The following is a 19767-nucleotide window of genomic DNA, read 5'->3' on the forward strand; positions in this document are numbered from 1 at the left end:
TGCTAATGCTCACTGGCTGATAGGTACTTCCTGCTAATGCTCACTGGCTGATAGGTACTTCCTGCTAATGCTCACTGGCTGATAGGTACTTCCTGCTAATGCTCACTAGCTGATAGGTACTTCCTGCTAATGCTCACTGGCTAATAGGCACTTCCTGCTAATGCTCACTGGCTGATAGGCACTTCCTGCTAATGCTCACTGGCTGATAGGCACTTCCTGCTAATGCTCACTGGCTGATAGGTACTTCCTGCTAATGCTCACTAGCTGTAATGCTCACTGGCTGATAGGCACTTCCTGCTAATGCTCACTGGCTAATAGGCACTTCCTGCTAATGCTCACTGGCTGATAGGTACTTCCTGCTAATGCTCACTGGCTGATAGGTACTTCCTGCTAATGCTTACTGGCTGATAGGTACTTCCTGCTAATGCTCACTAGCTGATAGGTACTTCCTGCTAATGCTCACTGGCTAATAGGCACTTCCTGCTAATGCTCACTGGCTGATAGGTACTTCCTGCTAATGCTCACTGGCTGATAGGTACTTCCTGCTAATGCTCACTAGCTGATAGGTACTTCCTGCTAATGCTCACTGGCTAATAGGCACTTCCTGCTAATGCTCACTGGCTGATAGGTACTTCCTGCTAATGCTCACTGGCTGATAGGCACTTCCTGCTAATGCTCACTGGCTGATAGGCACTTCCTGCTAATGCTCACTGGCTGATAGGTACTTCCTGCTAATGCTCACTAGCTGTAATGCTCACTGGCTGATAGGCACTTCCTGCTAATGTTCACTGGCTGATAGGTACTTCCTGCTAATGCTCACTGGCTGATAGGCACTTCCTGCTAATTTTCACTGGCTGATAGGTACTTCCTGCTAATGCTCACTGGCTGATAGGTACTTCCTGCTAATGCTCACTGGCTGATAGGTACTTCCTGCTAATGCTCACTGGCTGATAGGTACTTCCTGCTAATGCTCACTAGCTGATAGGTACTTCCTGCTAATGCTCACTGGCTAATAGGCACTTCCTGCTAATGCTCACTGGCTGATAGGTACTTCCTGCTAATGCTCACTGGCTGATAGGCACTTCCTGCTAATGCTCACTGGCTGATAGGTACTTCCTGCTAATGCTCACTAGCTGTAATGCTCACTGGCTGATAGGCACTTCCTGCTAATGTTCACTGGCTGATAGGTACTTCCTGCTAATGCTCACTGGCTGATAGGCACTTCCTGCTAATGCTCACTAGCTGATAGGTACTTCCTGCTAATGCTCACTGGCTGATAGGTACTTCCTGCTAATGCTCACTGGCTGATAGGTACTTCCTGCTAATGCTCACTAGCTGATAGGTACTTCCTGCTAATGCTCACTAGCTGATAGGTACTTCCTGCTAATGCTCACTAGCTGATAGGTACTTCCTGCTAATGCTCACTGGCTGATAGGTACTTCCTGCTAATGCTCACTAGCTGATAGGTACTTCCTGCTAATGCTCACTAGCTGATAGGTACTTCCTGCTAATGCTCACTGGCTGATAGGTACTTCCTGCTAATGCTCACTGGCTAATAGGTACTTCCTGCTAATGCTCACTGGCTGATAGGTACTTCCTGCTAATGCTCACTGGCTGATAGGTACTTCCTGCTAATGCTCACTGGCTGATAGGTACTTCCTGCTAATGCTCACTGGCTGATAGGTACTTCCTGCTAATGCTCACTGACTAATAGGCACTTCCTGCTAATGCTCACTGGCTGATGGGTACTTCCTGCTAATGCTCACTGGCTGATAGGCACTTCCTGCTAATGCTCACTGGCTGATAGGCACTTCCTGCTAATGCTCACTAGCTGATAGGCACTTCCTGCTAATGCTCACTGACTGATAGGTACTTCCTGCTAATGCTCACTAGCTGATAGGTACTTCCTGCTAATGCTCACTGGCTAATAGGTACTTCCTGCTAATGCTCACTGACTGATAGGTACTTCCTGCTAATGCTCACTGGCTACATATTCATTCAGGCAATAAAAGTTTTAAAATTAATTGGTGTTCATTTATAGGGATGATGGAGCATTTTAGAGTAGGTTCCTTTAAAAGAACACTGGGACCTTCTGTACAAACATGTGACAAATCCTCTTGAACCCAGCAGCATCTGTAAATACCTGGTACAAGGTCTGATTGGCGTTAACAAAGGTCTCTAACAGCCTTTATACAAAGCCCACATAAAATAACACCAACGCGTCCTCTGTCAGATCCTGATGCTTTTGTCTGTTTGTGGTTATGGCCTGGGTGACACAGGACTAGATATGTTTATATTTAGTCGTTTTTTTCTATAAAATAAATCTCATAAGATCCAGACTCTACCCTTAGCTCAGTTTAGGAATTAGACGGACATCAGTACGACCCCTATCAGTGCTGTTTCTGTGTATTTCAGACATGATGCTGCAGAGGTACTTGGTGCTGCGAGTTATCTGGGCGTACATGCTCTCTATCGCAGTCACCTACTTCATTACGCTGTGCCTCTTTCCTGGTCTGGAGTCAGAGATCCGGAACTGCACCCTCGGCGAGTGGCTTCCTATCCTCATTATGGCGATTTTCAACCTTTCTGACTTTGTGGGGAAGGTGAGGATATAATCTGCATCACTTCTAGAACAGCTGAAGCTCTGATGGTGACGTAGTCCCGTCTTACAGTTACACACGTGCCGACACATGTTGTCTCCCACACTTGCACACGTGTGTTGTCTCCCACACTTGCACACGTGTGTTGTCTCCCACACTTGCACACGTGTGTTGTCTCCCACACTTGCACACGTGTGTTGTCTCCCACACTTGCACACGTGTGTTGTCTCCCACACTTGCACACGTGTGTTGTCTCCCACACTTGCACACGTGTGTTGTCTCCCACACTTGCACACGTGTGTTGTCTCCCACACTTGCACACGTGTGTTGTCTCCCACACTTGCACACGTGCGTTGTCTCCCACACTTGCACACGTGCGTTGTCTCCCACACTTGCACACGTGCGTTGTCTCCCACACTTGCACACGTGCGTTGTCTCCCACACTTGCACACGTGCGTTGTCTCCCACACTTGCACACGTGCGTTGTCTCCCACACTTGCACACGTGCGTTGTCTCCCACACTTGCACACGTGCGTTGTCTCCCACACTTGCACACGTGCGTTGTCTCCCACACTTGCACACGTGCGTTGTCTCCCACACTTGCACACGTGCAGGTGCGTTGTCTCCCACACTTGCACACGTGCGTTGTCTCCCACACTTGCACACGTGCGTTGTCTCCCACACTTGCACACGTGCAGACACGTATTGTCTCCCACACTTGCACACGTGCAGACACGTATTGTCTCCCACACTTGCACACGTGTGTTGTCTCCCACACTTGCACACGTGTGTTGTCTCCCACACTTGCACATGTGTGTTGTCTCCCACACTTGCACACGTGTGTTGTCTCCCACACTTACACACGTGCAGACACGTATTGTCTCCCACACTTGCACACGTGCAGACACGTATTGTCTCCCACACTTGCACACGTGCAGACACGTATTGTCTCCCACACTTGCACACGTGCAGACACGTATTGTCTCCCACACTTGCACACGTGTGTTGTCTCCCACACTTGCACACGTGTGTTGTCTCCCACACTTGCACACGTGTGTTGTCTCCCACACTTGCACACGTGTGTTGTCTCCCACACTTACACACGTGCAGACACGTATTGTCTCCCACACTTGCACACGTGCAGACACGTATTGTCTCCCACACTTGCACACGTGTGTTGTCTCCCACACTTGCACACGTGTGTTGTCTCCCACACTTGCACACGTGTGTTGTCTCCCACACTTGCACACGTGTGTTGTCTCCCACACTTGCACACGTGTGTTGTCTCCCACACTTGCACACGTGTGTTGTCTCCCACACTTGCACACGTGTGTTGTCTCCCACACTTGCACACGTGTGTTGTCTCCCACACTTGCACACGTGTGTTGTCTCCCACACTTGCACACGTGTGTTGTCTCCCACACTTGCACACGTGTGTTGTCTCCCACACTTGCACACGTGTGTTGTCTCCCACACTTGCACACGTGTGTTGTCTCCCACACTTGCACACGTGTGTTGTCTCCCACACTTGCACACGTGTGTTGTCTCCCACACTTGCACACGTGTGTTGTCTCCCACACTTGCACACGTGTGTTGTCTCCCACACTTGCACACGTGTGTTGTCTCCCACACTTGCACACGTGTGTTGTCTCCCACACTTGCACACGTGTGTTGTCTCCCACACTTGCACACGTGTGTTGTCTCCCACACTTGCACACGTGTGTTGTCTCCCACACTTGCACACGTGTGTTGTCTCCCACACTTGCACACGTGTGTTGTCTCCCACACTTGCACACGTGTGTTGTCTCCCACACTTGCACACGTGTGTTGTCTCCCACACTTGCACACGTGCAGACGTGTGTTGTCTCCCACACTTGCACACGTGTGTTGTCTCCCACACTTACACACGTGCAGACACGTATTGTCTCCCACACTTGCACACGTGTGTTGTCTCCCACACTTGCACACGTGTGTTGTCTCCCACACTTGCACACGTGTGTTGTCTCCCACACTTGCACACGTGTGTTGTCTCCCACACTTGCACACGTGTGTTGTCTCCCACACTTGCACACGTGTGTTGTCTCCCACACTTGCACACGTGTGTTGTCTCCCACACTTGCACACGTGTGTTGTCTCCCACACTTACACACGTGCAGACACGTATTGTCTCCCACACTTGCACACGTGTGTTGTCTCCCACACTTGCACACGTGTGTTGTCTCCCACAGTTACACACGTGCAGACACGTATTGTCTCCCACACTTGCACACGTGTGTTGTCTCCCACAGTTACACACGTGTGTTGTCTCTCACAGTTACACACGTGTGTTGTCTCTCACAGTTACACACGTGTGTTGTCTCCCACACTTACACACGTGTGTTGTCTCTCACAGTTACACACGTGTGTTGTCTCTCACAGTTACACACGTGTGTTGTCTCTCACAGTTACACACGTGCAGACACGTATTGTCTCCCACACTTGCACACGTGTGTTGTCTCCCACACTTGCACACGTGTGTTGTCTCCCACACTTGCACACGTGTGTTGTCTCCCACACTTGCACACGTGTGTTGTCTCCCACACTTGCACACGTGTAGACACGTATTGTCTCCCACACTTGCACAGGTATTGTCTCCCACACTTGCACAGGTGTATTGTCTCCCACACTTGCACAGGTGTATTGTCTCCCACACTTACACACGTGTGTTGTCTCTCACAGTTACACACGTGCAGACACGTATTTTCTCCCACACTCGCACAGGTATTGTCTCCCACACTTACACACGTGTATTGTCTCCCACACTTACACACGTGCAGACACGTATTGTCTCCCACACTTGCACACGTGTGTTGTCTCTCACAGTTACACACGTGTGTTGTCTCTCACAGTTACACACGTGTGTTGTCTCTCACAGTTACACACGTGTGTTGTCTCTCACAGTTACACACGTGTGTTGTCTCTCACAGTTACACACGTGCAGACACGTATTGTCTCCCACACTTGCACACGTGTGTTGTCTCCCACACTTGCACACGTGTGTTGTCTCCCACAGTTACACATGTGCAGACACGTATTGTCTCCCACACTTGCACAGGTATTGTCTCCCACACTTGCACAGGTGTATTGTCTCCCACACTTACACACGTGTGTTGTCTCTCACAGTTACACACGTGCAGACACGTATTTTCTCCCACACTCGCACAGGTATTGTCTCCCACACTTACACACGTGTATTGTCTCACACACGTGCAGACACGTATTGTCTCCCACACTTGCACACGTGTGTTGTCTCTCACAGTTACACACGTGTGTTGTCTCTCACAGTTACACACGTGTGTTGTCTCTCACAGTTACACACGTGTGTTGTCTCTCACAGTTACACACGTGCAGACACGTATTGTCTCCCACACTTGCACACGTGTGTTGTCTCCCACACTTGCACACGTGTGTTGTCTCCCACACTTGCACACGTGTGTTGTCTCCCACACTTGCACACGTGTGTTGTCTCCCACACTTGCACACGTGTGTTGTCTCCCACACTTGCACACGTGTGTTGTCTCCCACAGTTACACACGTGCAGACACGTATTGTCTCCCACACTTGCACAGGTATTGTCTCCCACACTTACACACGTGTGTTGTCTCTCACACTTGCACACGTGTGTTGTCTCTCACACTTGCACACGTGTGTTGTCTCCCACAGTTACACACGTGCAGACACGTATTGTCTCCCACACTTGCACACGTGTGTTGTCTCCCACACTTGCACACGTGTGTTGTCTCCCACACTTGCACACGTGTGTTGTCTCCCACACTTGCACACGTGTGTTGTCTCCCACACTTGCACACGTGTGTTGTCTCCCACACTTGCACACGTGTGTTGTCTCCCACACTTGCACACGTGTGTTGTCTCCCACAGTTACACACGTGCAGACACGTATTGTCTCCCACACTTGCACAGGTATTGTCTCCCACACTTACACACGTGTGTTGTCTCTCACAGTTACACACGTGTGTTGTCTCTCACAGTTACACACGTGCAGACACGTATTTTCTCCCACACTCGCACAGGTATTGTCTCCCACACTTGCACAGGTATTGTCTCCCACACTTGCACAGGTGTAGTGTCTCCCACACTTGCACAGGTGTAGTGTCTCCCACACTTGCACAGGTGTAGTGTCTCCCACACTTACCCACGTGTAGTGTCTCCCACACTTACCCACGTGTAGTGTCTCCCACACTTACCCACGTGTAGTGTCTCCCACACTTACCCACGTGTAGTGTCTCCCACACTTACCCACGTGTAGTGTCTCCCACACTTACCCACGTGTAGTGTCTCTCACACTTACCCACGTGTAGTGTCTCTCACACTTACCCACGTGTAGTGTCTCTCACACTTACCCACGTGTAGTGTCTCTCACACTTACCCACGTGTAGTGTCTCTCACACTTACCCACGTGTAGTGTCTCTCACACTTACCCACGTGTAGTGTCTCCCACACTTACCCACGTGTAGTGTCTCCCACACTTACCCACGTGTAGTGTCTCTCACACTTACCCACGTGTAGTGTCTCTCACACTTACCAACGTGTAGTGTCTCTCACACTTACCCACGTGTAGTGTCTCTCACACTTACCCACGTGTATTGTCTCCCACACTTACACACGTGTATTGTCTCTCACAGTTACACACGTGAAGACACGTATTGTCTCCCACACTTGCACAGGTATTGTCTCCCACACTTACACACGTGTATTGTCTCCCACACTTACACATGCGCATACACTTATTGTCTCACACACGTGCAGACACGTATTGTTTCACAGAGTTGCAGACACGTATTGTCTCTCATAGTTACACATGTGCAGACACATATTGTCTCCCACACTTGCAGACACGTATTGTCTCCCACACTTGCACACATGCAGACACGTATTGGCTCCAACACTTGCACAGGTATTGTCTCCCACACTTACACACGTGTATTGTCTCCCACACTTACACACGTGTATTTTCTCTCACAGTTACACACGTGCAGACACGTATTGTCTCCCACACTTGCACAGGTATTGTCTCCCACACTTACACATGTGCATACACTTATTCTCTCACACTTGTGCAGACACGTATTGTTTCACAGAGTTGCAGACACGTATTGTTGTCTCTCATAGTTACACATGTGCAGACACATATGGTCTCCCACACTTGCAGACACGTATTGTCTCCCACACTTGCAGACACGTATTGTCTCCCACACTTGCAGACACGTATTGTCTCCCACACTTGCAGACACGTATTGTCTCCCACACTTGCACACATGCAGTCACGTATTGGCTCCAACACTTACACATGCGCATACACTTATTCTCTCACACTTGTGCAGACACGTATTGTTTCACAGAGTTGCAGACACGTATTGCCTCTCACAGTTACACAGGTGCAGACACATATTGTCTCCCACACTTACACAAGCACGTATTGTCTCCCACACTTGCACATGCGCATACACTTATTGTCTCACACACGTGCAGCCACGTATTGTTTCAGAGTTGCAGACCCGTATTGTCTCCCTCACTTACACACATGCACACATATTGTCTCCCTCACTTACACACATGCAGACACATATTGTCTCTCATAGTTACACACGTGCAGACACATATTGTATCCCACACTTGCACACGTATTGTCTCCCACACTTGCACACATGCAGACCCGTATTGTCTCCCACAGTTACACACGTGCAGACACGTATTGTCTCCCTCACTTACACACATGCAGACCCGTATTGTCTCCCACAGTTACACACGTGCAGACACATATTGTCTCCCACACTTACACATGCGCATACACTTATTCTCTCACACTTGTGCAGACACGTATTGCCTCTCACAGTTACACAGGTGCAGACACGTATTGTCTCCCACACTTGCAGACATGTATTGTCTCCCACACTTGCAGACATGCAGACACGTATTGGCTCCAACACTTACACATGCGCATACACTTATTCTCTCACACTTGTGCAGACACGTATTGTTTCACAGAGTTTCAGACACATATTGCCTCTCACAGTTACACAGGTGCAGACACGTATTGTCTCCCACACTTACACAAGCACGTATTGTCTCCCACACTTACACATGCGCATACACGTATTGTCTCCCACACTTGCACAGGCACATATTGTCTTACACACTTGCAGACACGTATTGTTTCACAGAGTTGCAGACACGTATTGTCTCCCACACCTACACACTTGCAGACACGTATTGTCTCTCACAATTACACAGGTGCAGACACGTATTGTCTCCCACAGTTACACAGGTGCAGACACGTATTGTCTCCCACAGTTACACAGGTGCAGACACGTATAGTCTCCCACACTTACACATGCGCAGACATGTATTGTCTCCCACAATTACACACATGCAGGCACATATTGTCTCCCTCACATGCATACACGCATTGTCTCCCACACTTACACACATGCATACACGTATTGTCTCCCACACTTACACACGTGCAGACACGTATTGTCTCCCACAGTTACACACGTGCAGACACGTATTGTCTCCCACACTTACACACGCACATATTGTCTCCCACAGTTACACACGTGCAGACACGTATGGTCTCCCACAGTTACACACGTGCAGACACATATTGTTTCCCACACTTACACACGTGCAGACACGTATTGTCTCCCACACTTACACACATGCAGACACGTATTGTCTCCCACAGTTACACACGTGCAGACACGTATTGTCTCCCACAGTTACACACGTGCAGACACGTATTGTTTCCCACACTTACACACGTGCAGACACGTATTGTCTCCCACAGTTACACACGCACATATTGTCTCCCACAGTTACACACGTGCAGACACGTATTGTCTTACACACATGCAGACACGTATTGTCTCCCACAGTTACACACATGCAGACACGTATTGTCTCCCACAGTTACACACATGCAGACACGTATTGTCTCCCACAGTTACACACGTGCAGACACGTATTGTCTCCCACACTTACACACGTGCAGACACGTATTGTCTCCCAGTTACACACGTGCAGACACGTATTGTCTCCCACTTACACACATGCAGACACGTATTGTCTCCCTCACGTGCAGACATGTATTGTTTCCCACACTTACACACATGCAGACATGTATTGTCTCCCACACTTACACACGCACATATTGTCTCCCACAGTTGCACACGCACATATTGTCTCCCACAGTTACACACGTGCAGACACATATTGTTTCCCACAGTTACACACGCACATATTGTCTCCCACAGTTACACACGTGCAGACACATATTGTTTCCCACACTTACACACGTGCAGACACGTATTGTCTCCCACACTTACACACGTGCAGACACGTATTGTCTCCCACAGTTACACACGTGCAGACACGTATTGTCTCCCACAGTTACACACGTGCAGACACGTATTGTCTCCCACACTTACACACATGCAGACACGTATTGTCTCCCACAGTTACACACGCACATATTGTCTCCCACAGTGACACACGTGCAGACACATATTGTTTCCCACACTTACACACGTGCAGACACGTATTGTCTCCCACACTTACACACGTGCAGACACGTATTGTCTCCCACAGTTACACACGTGCAGACACGTATTGTCTCCCACACTTACACACGTGCAGACACGTATTGTCTCCCACAGTTACACACGTGCAGACACGTATTGTCTCCCACAGTTACACACGTGCAGACACGTATTGTTTCCCACAGTTACACACGTGCAGACACGTATTGTCTCCCACAGTTACACACGCACATATTGTCTCCCACAGTTACACACGTGCAGACACATATTGTTTCCCACACTTACACACGTGCAGACACGTATTGTCTCCCACACTTACACACATGCAGACACGTATTGTCTCCCACAGTTACACACGTGCAGACACGTATTGTCTCCCACAGTTACACACGTGCAGACACGTATTGTCTCCCACAGTTACACACGTGCAGACACGTATTGTTTCCCACACTTACACACGTGCAGACACGTATTGTCTCCCACAGTTACACACACACGTATTGTCTCCCACAGTTACACACGCACATATTGTCTCCCACAGTTACACACGTGCAGACACGTATTGTCTCCCACACTTACACACATGCAGACACGTATTGTCTCCCTCACGTGCAGACACGTATTGTCTCCCACACAGTTACACACGTGCAGACACGTATTGTCTCCCACACAGTTACACACGTGCAGACACGTATTGTCTCCCACACAGTTACACACGTGCAGACACGTATTGTCTCCCACAGTTACACACATACAGACACGTATTGTCTCACACACTTACACACATACAGACACGTATTGTCTCCCTCATGTGCAGACACGTATTGTCTCCCACAGTTACACACATGCAGACACGTATTGTCTCCCACAGTTACACACATGCAGACACATATTGTCTACCACACTTACACACATGCAGACACGTATTGTCTACCACACTTACACACATACAGACACGTATTGTCTCACACACTTACACACATACAGACACGTATTGTCTCCCTCACGTGCAGACACGTATTGTCTCCCTCACGTGCAGACACGTATTGTCTCCCACAGTTACACACATGCAGACACGTATTGTCTCCCACAGTTACACACATGCAGACACATATTGTCTCCCACACTTACACACATGCAGACACGTATTGTCTCCCTCACGTGCAGACACGTATTGTCTCCCTCACGTGCAGACACGTATTGTCTCCCTCATGTGCAGACACGTATTGTCTCCCTCACGTGCAGACACGTATTGTCTCCCTCACGTGCAGACACGTATTGTCTCCCTCACATGCAGACACATATTGTCTCCCACACTTACACATGTGCAGACACGTATTGTCTCCCACTTACACACATGCAGACACATATTGTCTCCCTCACGTGCAGACACGTATTGTCTCCCACACTTACACACATGCAGACACGTATTGTCTCCCTCACGTGCAGACACGTATTGTCTCCCTCACGTGCAGACACGTATTGTCTCCCTCATGTGCAGACACGTATTGTCTCCCTCATGTGCAGACACGTATTGTCTCCCTCACGTGCAGACATGTATTGTCTCCCTCATGTGCAGACACGTATTGTCTCCCACAGTTACACACATGCAGACACATATTGTCTCCCACACTTACACACATGCAGACACGTATTGTCTCCCACAGTTGCACACATGCAGACACGTATTGTCTACCACACTTACACACATACAGACACGTATTGTCTCACACACTTACACACATACAGACACGTATTGTCTCCCTCACGTGCAGACACGTATTGTCTCCCTCACGTGCAGACACGTATTGTCTCCCTCACGTGCAGACACGTATTGTCTCCCTCACGTGCAGACACGTATTGTCTCCCACTTACACACATGCAGACACATATTGTCTCCCTCACGTGCAGACACGTATTGTCTCCCACACTTACACACATGCAGACACGTATTGTCTCCCTCACGTGCAGACACGTATTGTCTCCCTCACGTGCAGACACGTATTGTCTCCCTCATGTGCAGACACGTATTGTCTCCCTCACGTGCAGACATGTATTGTCTCCCTCATGTGCAGACACGTATTGTCTCCCACACTTACACACATGCAGACACATATTGTCTCCCACACATGCAGACACGTATTGTCTCCCACACATGCAGACACGTATTGTCTCCCTCACATGCATACACGCATTGTCTCCCACACTTACACACATGCAGACACGTATTGTCTTCCACACTTACACACATGCAGACACGTATTGTCTCACACACTTACACACGTGCAGACATGTATTGTCTCCCTCACGTGCAGACACGTATTGTCTTCCACACTTACACACATGCAGACACGTATTGTCTCCCTCACGTGCAGACACGTATTGTCTCCCTCACGTGCAGACACGTATTGTCTCACACACTTACACACGTGCAGACACGTATTGTCTCCCTCACGTGCAGACACGTATTGTCTCCCTCACATGCAGACACGTATTGTCTCACACACTTACACACGTGCAGACACGTATTGTCTCCCTCACGTGCAGACACGTATTGTCTCCCTCACGTGCAGACACGTATTGTCTCCCTCACGTGCAGACACGTATTGTCTCCCACAGTTACACACATGCAGACACGTATTGTCTCCCACAGTTACACACATGCAGACACATATTGTCTCCCACACTTACACACATGCAGACACGTATTGTCTCCCACAGTTACACACATGCAGACACGTATTGTCTCCCACACTTACACACATACAGACACGTATTGTCTCCCTCACGTGCAGACACGTATTGTCTCCCTCACGTGCAGACACGTATTGTCTCCCACAGTTACACACATGCAGACACGTATTGTCTCCCACAGTTACACACATGCAGACACATATTGTCTCCCACACTTACACACATGCAGACACGTATTGTCTCCCACAGTTACACACATGCAGACACGTATTGTCTCCCACACTTACACACATACAGACACGTATTGTCTCCCACAGTTACACACATGCAGACACGTATTGTCTCCCACACTTACACACATGCAGACACGTATTGTCTCCCACACTTACACACATGCAGACACGTATTGTCTTACACACATACAGACACGTATTGTCTCACACACTTACACACATACAGACACGTATTGTCTCCCTCACGTGCAGACACGTATTGTCTCCCTCACGTGCAGACACGTATTGTCTCCCACAGTTACACACATGCAGACACGTATTGTCTCCCACAGTTACACACATGCAGACACATATTGTCTTACACACATGCAGACACGTATTGTCTCCCTCACGTGCAGACACGTATTGTCTCCCTCACGTGCAGACACGTATTGTCTCCCACAGTTACACACATGCAGACACATATTGTCTCCCACACTTACACACGTGCAGACACGTAGTCTCCCACACTTACACACATGCAGACATGTATTGTCTCCCACACATGCAAACATGTATTGTCTCCCTCACGTGCAGACACGTATTGTCTCCCTCACGTGCAGACACGTATTGTCTCCCTCACGTGCAGACACGTATTGTCTCCCACAGTTACACACATGCAGACACATATTGTCTCCCACACTTACACACGTGCAGACACGTAGTCTCCCACACTTACACACATGCAGACATGTATTGTCTCCCACACATGCAAACATGTATTGTCTCCCTCACGTGCAGACACGTATTGTCTCCCTCACGTGCAGACATGTATTGTCTCCCTCACGTGCAGACACGTATTGTCTCCCTCATGTGCAGACATGTATTGTCTCCCTCACTTACACACATGCAGACACGTATTGTCTCCCACACATGCAGACACGTATTGTCTCCCACACATGCAGACACGTATTGTCTCCCTCACATGCAGACACGCATTGTCTCCCACACTTACACACATGCAGACACGTATTGTCTTCCACACTTACACACATGCAGACACGTATTGTCTCCCACAGTTACACACGTGCAGACACGTATTGTCTCCCACACTTACACACATGCAGACACGTATTGTCTCACACACTTACACACATGTAGACACGAATTGTCTCACACACTTACACACATGCAGACACGTATTGTCTCCCACACTTACACACATGCAGACACTTATTGTCTCACACACTTACACACATGTAGACACGAATTGTCTCACACACTTACACACATGTAGACACGTATTGTCTCACACACTTACACATATGCAGACATGTATTGTCTCCCACACTTACACACATGCAGACACGTATTGTCTTCCACACTTACACACATGCAGACACGTATTGTCTCACACACTTACACACATGTAGACACGTATTGTCTCCCTCACGTGCAGACATGCAGACACGTATTGTCTCCCACACTTACACACATGCAGACACGTATTGTCTCCCACACTTACACACACATGCAGACACGTATTGTCTCCCACACTTACACACATGCAGACACGTATTGTCTCCCACACTTACACACATGCAGACACGTATTGTCTCCCTCACGTGCAGACATGCAGACACGTATTGTCTCCCTCACGTGCAGACATGCAGACACGTATTGTCTCCCACACTTACACACATGCAGACACGTATTGTCTCCCACACTTACACACACATGCAGACACGTATTGTCTCCCACACTTACACACACATGCAGACACGTATTGTCTCCCAAAGTTACACACATGCAGACACGTATTGTCTCCCACACTTACACACATGCAGACATGTATTGTCTCCCACACTTACAGACATGTATTGTCTCCCACAGTTACACACGTGCAGACACGTAGTCTCCCACACTTACACACATGCAGACATGTATTGTCTCCCACACATGCAAACATGTATTGTCTCCCTCACGTGCAGACACGTATTGTCTCCCTCACGTGCAGACACGTATTGTCTCCCACACTTACACACACAGACACGTATTGTCTCCCACACTTACACACATGCAGACATGTATTGTCTCCCACACTTACACACATGCAGACACGTATTGTCTCCCACACTTACACACATGCAGACACGTATTGTCTCCCTCACGTGCAGACACGTATAGTCTCCCACACTTACACACATGCAGACACGTATTGTCTCCCTCACGTGCAGACACGTATTGTCTCCCACACTTACACACATGCAGACACGTATTGTCTCCCTCACGTGCAGACACGTATTGTCTCCCACACTTACACACACAGACACGTATTGTCTCCCACACTTACACACATGCAGACATGTATTGTCTCCCACACTTACACACATGCAGACACGTATTGTCTCCCACACTTACACACATGCAGACACGTATTGTCTCCCTCACGTGCAGACACGTATAGTCTCCCACACTTACACACATGCAGACACGTATTGTCTCCCTCACGTGCAGACACGTATTGTCTCCCACACTTACACACATGCAGACACGTATTGTCTCCCACACTTACACACATGCAGACACGTATTGTCTCCCACACTTACACACATGCAGACATGTATTGTCTCACACACTTACACATGTGCAGACACGTATTGTCTCCCACACTTACACACATGCAGACACGTATTGTCTCCTACACTTACACACATGCAGACATGTATTGTCTCCCACACATGCAAACATGTATTGTCTCCCTCACGTGCAAACACGTATTGTCTCCCTCACTTACACACATGCAGACACGTATTGTCTCCCACACTTACACACATGCAGACACGTATTGTCTCCCTCACGTGCAGACACGTATAGTCTCCCACACTTACACACATGCAGACACGTATTGTCTCCCTCACGTGCAGACATGCAGACACGTATTGTCTCCCACACTAACACACATGCAGACACGTATTGTCTCCCACACTTACACACACATGCAGACACGTATTGTCTCCCACACTTACACACACATGCAGACATGTATTGTCTCCCAGTTACACACATGCAGACACGTATTGTCTCCCACACTTACACACATGCAGACATGTATTGTCTCACACACTTACACATGTGCAGACACGTATTGTCTCCCACACTTACACACATGCAGACACGTATTGTCTCCCACACTTACACACATGCAGACACGTATTGTCTCCCACACTTACACACATGCAGACACGTATAGTCTCCCACAGTTACACACATGCAGACACGTATAGTCTCCCACAGTTACACACATGCAGACACGTATTGTCTCCCTCACGTGCAGACATGCAGACACGTATTGTCTCCCACACTTACACACATGCAGACACGTATTGTCTCCCACACTTACACACATGCAGACACGTATTGTCTCCCACACTTACACACACATGCAGACACGTATTGTCTCCCACACTTACACACACATGCAGACACGTATTGTCTCCCAAAGTTACACACATGCAGACACGTATTGTCTCCCACACTTACACATGTGCAGACACGTATTGTCTCCCACACTTACACACATGCAGACACGTATTGTCTCCCTCACGTGCAGACACGTATTGTCTCCCACACTTACACACATGCAGACACGTATTGTCTCCCTCACGTGCAGACATGCAGACACGTATTGTCTCCCACACTTACACACATGCAGACACGTATAGTCTCCCACACTTACACACATGCAGACACGTATAGTCTCCCACAGTTACACACATGCAGACACGTATTGTCTCCCTCACGTGCAGACATGCAGACACGTATTGTCTCCCACACTTACACACATGCAGACACGTATTGTCTCCCACACTTACACACATGCAGACACGTATTGTCTCCCACACTTACACACACATGCAGACACGTATTGTCTCCCAAAGTTACACACATGCAGACACGTATTGTCTCCCACACTTACACACATGCAGACATGTATTGTCTCCCACACTTACACACATGCAGACACGTATTGTCTCCCTCACGTGCAGACATGCAGACACGTATTGTCTCCCACACTTACACACATGCAGACACGTATAGTCTCCCACAGTTACACACATGCAGACACGTATTGTCTCCCTCACGTGCAGACATGCAGACACGTATTGTCTCCCACACTAACACACATGCAGACACGTATTGTCTCCCACACTTACACACACATGCAGACACGTATTGTCTCCCACACTTACACACACATGCAGACACGTATTGTCTCCCACAGTTACACACATGCAGACACGTATTGTCTCCCTCACGTGCAGACATGCAGACACGTATTGTCTCCCACACTTACACACACATATTGTCTCCCAAAGTTACACACACATGCAGACACGTATTGTCTCCCAAAGTTACACACATGCAGACACGTATTGTCGCCCTCACATGCAGACACGTATTGTCTCCTACACTTACACACATGCAGACATGTATTGTCTCCTAGAGTTGTGTGGGAGACAATACATGTCTGCACCTGTGTAATATTTCTGTTTTTATAAATCAAAACCCAACGGACACAACCTTTTCCAAACAGTATGTGGACCTATAGATTTTCCTGTTTTCCCTTCTAGATCCTGGCAGCTCTGCCCTATGACTGGCATGGTAGTCACCTTCTCATCTGCTCTAGTATCCGCGTGGTGTTTATTCCGCTCTTTATAATGTGTGTCTACCCAAGTGGGAAACCGACATTTAGTCACCCAGCCTGGCCGTGCATCTTCTCGCTACTAATGGGAATCAGTAACGGTTACTTTGGCAGTGTACCAATGATCCTAGCAGCTGGACAAGTCAGCCCTGATCAGCGGGAACTGGCAGGTATGCTATTTCTTGGCATCAAGAAGAATAATTATGCAGATTACAGTTATGGGCAGTACCAGTACAGAGTGCATGGGTGAAATAGGTCTCATAAAGCACAGAATTAAATCAGATGTATATGACCACACATAGTTATCAGGACAAAGAGGGTGGAATTCTGTTACCTAATGAATTAGTTTTCATCTGATGGGCACACAGCAGTCACAAAAAGATAACGACATTTATCTCTGCTCTATAATCGTATTAAGCGTTTCCCTTCTTATCTTGCAGGAAATACAATGACTGTTTCCTACATGACCGGTCTCACACTCGGCTCTTCAGTAGCCTATGCTGCCTACAGCCTTGCTAGTACGTCTCACATTATTTGTCTTCACACAGAGACCTATAACAGTTCCCTAACACCACACGACTGAGTGCCCAGTAATATGAGACTTGCTGGAACTGTAATGTTCAGTTCAATGAACTAGGAACCAAGTGCCAACATCTTTCTCACTGCCAGATAGAGGCCCCAGGGGGTCTAAATTGTGCCAAATCCTTTAATATGTTCCACTGATGATGTGCTCTACGCTTGATGGTTAGCACAGACTGAAGGTTGTTGCCCAAAAAGAAGCTGCTAGTTCCGCCTGAACATTGAGGAACTTGTTGCCTGTAGGTGGCTTTGGTACGGTTCTGCTGCTTTATATTATAGCTACATTATCTGCCAAAGCTAAACATCCTGAAGGATGGGTTTACTGTTTAATATTAATATCTATATTCTTGTATGAAATGGACAATATAAACATCCCTGCACCATAGACCGTAGTGTTATTTGTGGGTGTTTGCTGCATGGGGACACAGTGACTTAACTAATGCAACAGAGCGACACAATAACTGAATACCATGACGCTGTGAGTGTGACTGTTGTGTGATCTCCCCTCGGTTCTAATGTAACTGAGCATCCGGCACACATGGATAAAGAAGTTGTGCTGTCTCTGTGTACGGACTGGACCTTCTGTTTAATGTAACCTCTGTTTTGTATTGTTTAAACTGCAGCTGATAAATGTTACTGTGTGCGTCACCCGAGTGTCCTTGTTTGCTTTAGCCACATGGTACTTACATCAGAACCCTCTGGCTTCAAGTGCTCAGAACCATGAGCTTGTCCAGACCTACAGTGAAATTATTATCTGGGATAGGAACTTGAGTCATTAACCTATTGACGGAGGAGTGTAGGCCTAACCTAGGGTATAGACTGTGCTGCTTGTATTTATGTGTCACTGGTCATTTCTTCAGGTGACAGAGGTGAGGTTATTACAAGGATCTACTGCTTCACCAGATCATAAATTAATAAGAAAAAGGACTTGACACAATGGATTAAAATCACACTCTAGTAATGTTATTAACGGCTGATAACGGATATTATTTTTGTAAATTCTGTGTTTTGCTCTCTAAAATTGTAGTTTTATTTTGTAAGCTAATTTAATAAAACAATATGGTGTGGTTAAATTGCTTAAAAACAATTCGCTTTTGCTCACTAAAATCCTAAGACCTTTGTACTGGCTGAGCAATCCGTAGAACAATGGAAGAATCAAAGCTGTAAATCCAATTGCTCTGCTGTTTAGCTAAAAAAAAGAAAACTATTTGGATGTGACTTTATTCAATTTTTGCAAATCATTTTTTAATAAGTTTATTTCGGAAGGTACAAAACAGACAGAAGGATACAGATTATTTCAGTAAGATTTTATTTGTAGAGCGTATGACTTTTTTTAACCTTGGTGGAGATTTTCTTAAACACAAGTGCAGTGAACTCAC

General features: G+C 47.7%; 1 protein-coding gene across 1 annotated transcript in view; it reads left to right on the forward strand.

The window, feature by feature from the left end:
* The window catches only part of SLC29A4 (solute carrier family 29 member 4), a 106739-nt gene extending 87278 nt beyond the window's left edge, over positions 1 to 19461 (forward strand). Inside the window, exons 6-8 of the mRNA XM_053694279.1 lie at positions 2416 to 2603; positions 17739 to 17979; positions 18250 to 19461. Coding sequence (XP_053550254.1) covers positions 2416 to 2603; positions 17739 to 17979; positions 18250 to 18392 — 572 coding nt within the window. The 3' untranslated portion in view covers positions 18393 to 19461. The remainder of the gene's footprint in view (positions 1 to 2415; positions 2604 to 17738; positions 17980 to 18249) is intronic.
* Positions 19462 to 19767: the final 306 nt, after the last annotated feature.

The sequence above is a fragment of the Bombina bombina genome, chromosome 11, assembly GCF_027579735.1.
Source record: "Bombina bombina isolate aBomBom1 chromosome 11, aBomBom1.pri, whole genome shotgun sequence".
NCBI classification, from domain to species: Eukaryota; Metazoa; Chordata; class Amphibia; order Anura; family Bombinatoridae; genus Bombina; species Bombina bombina.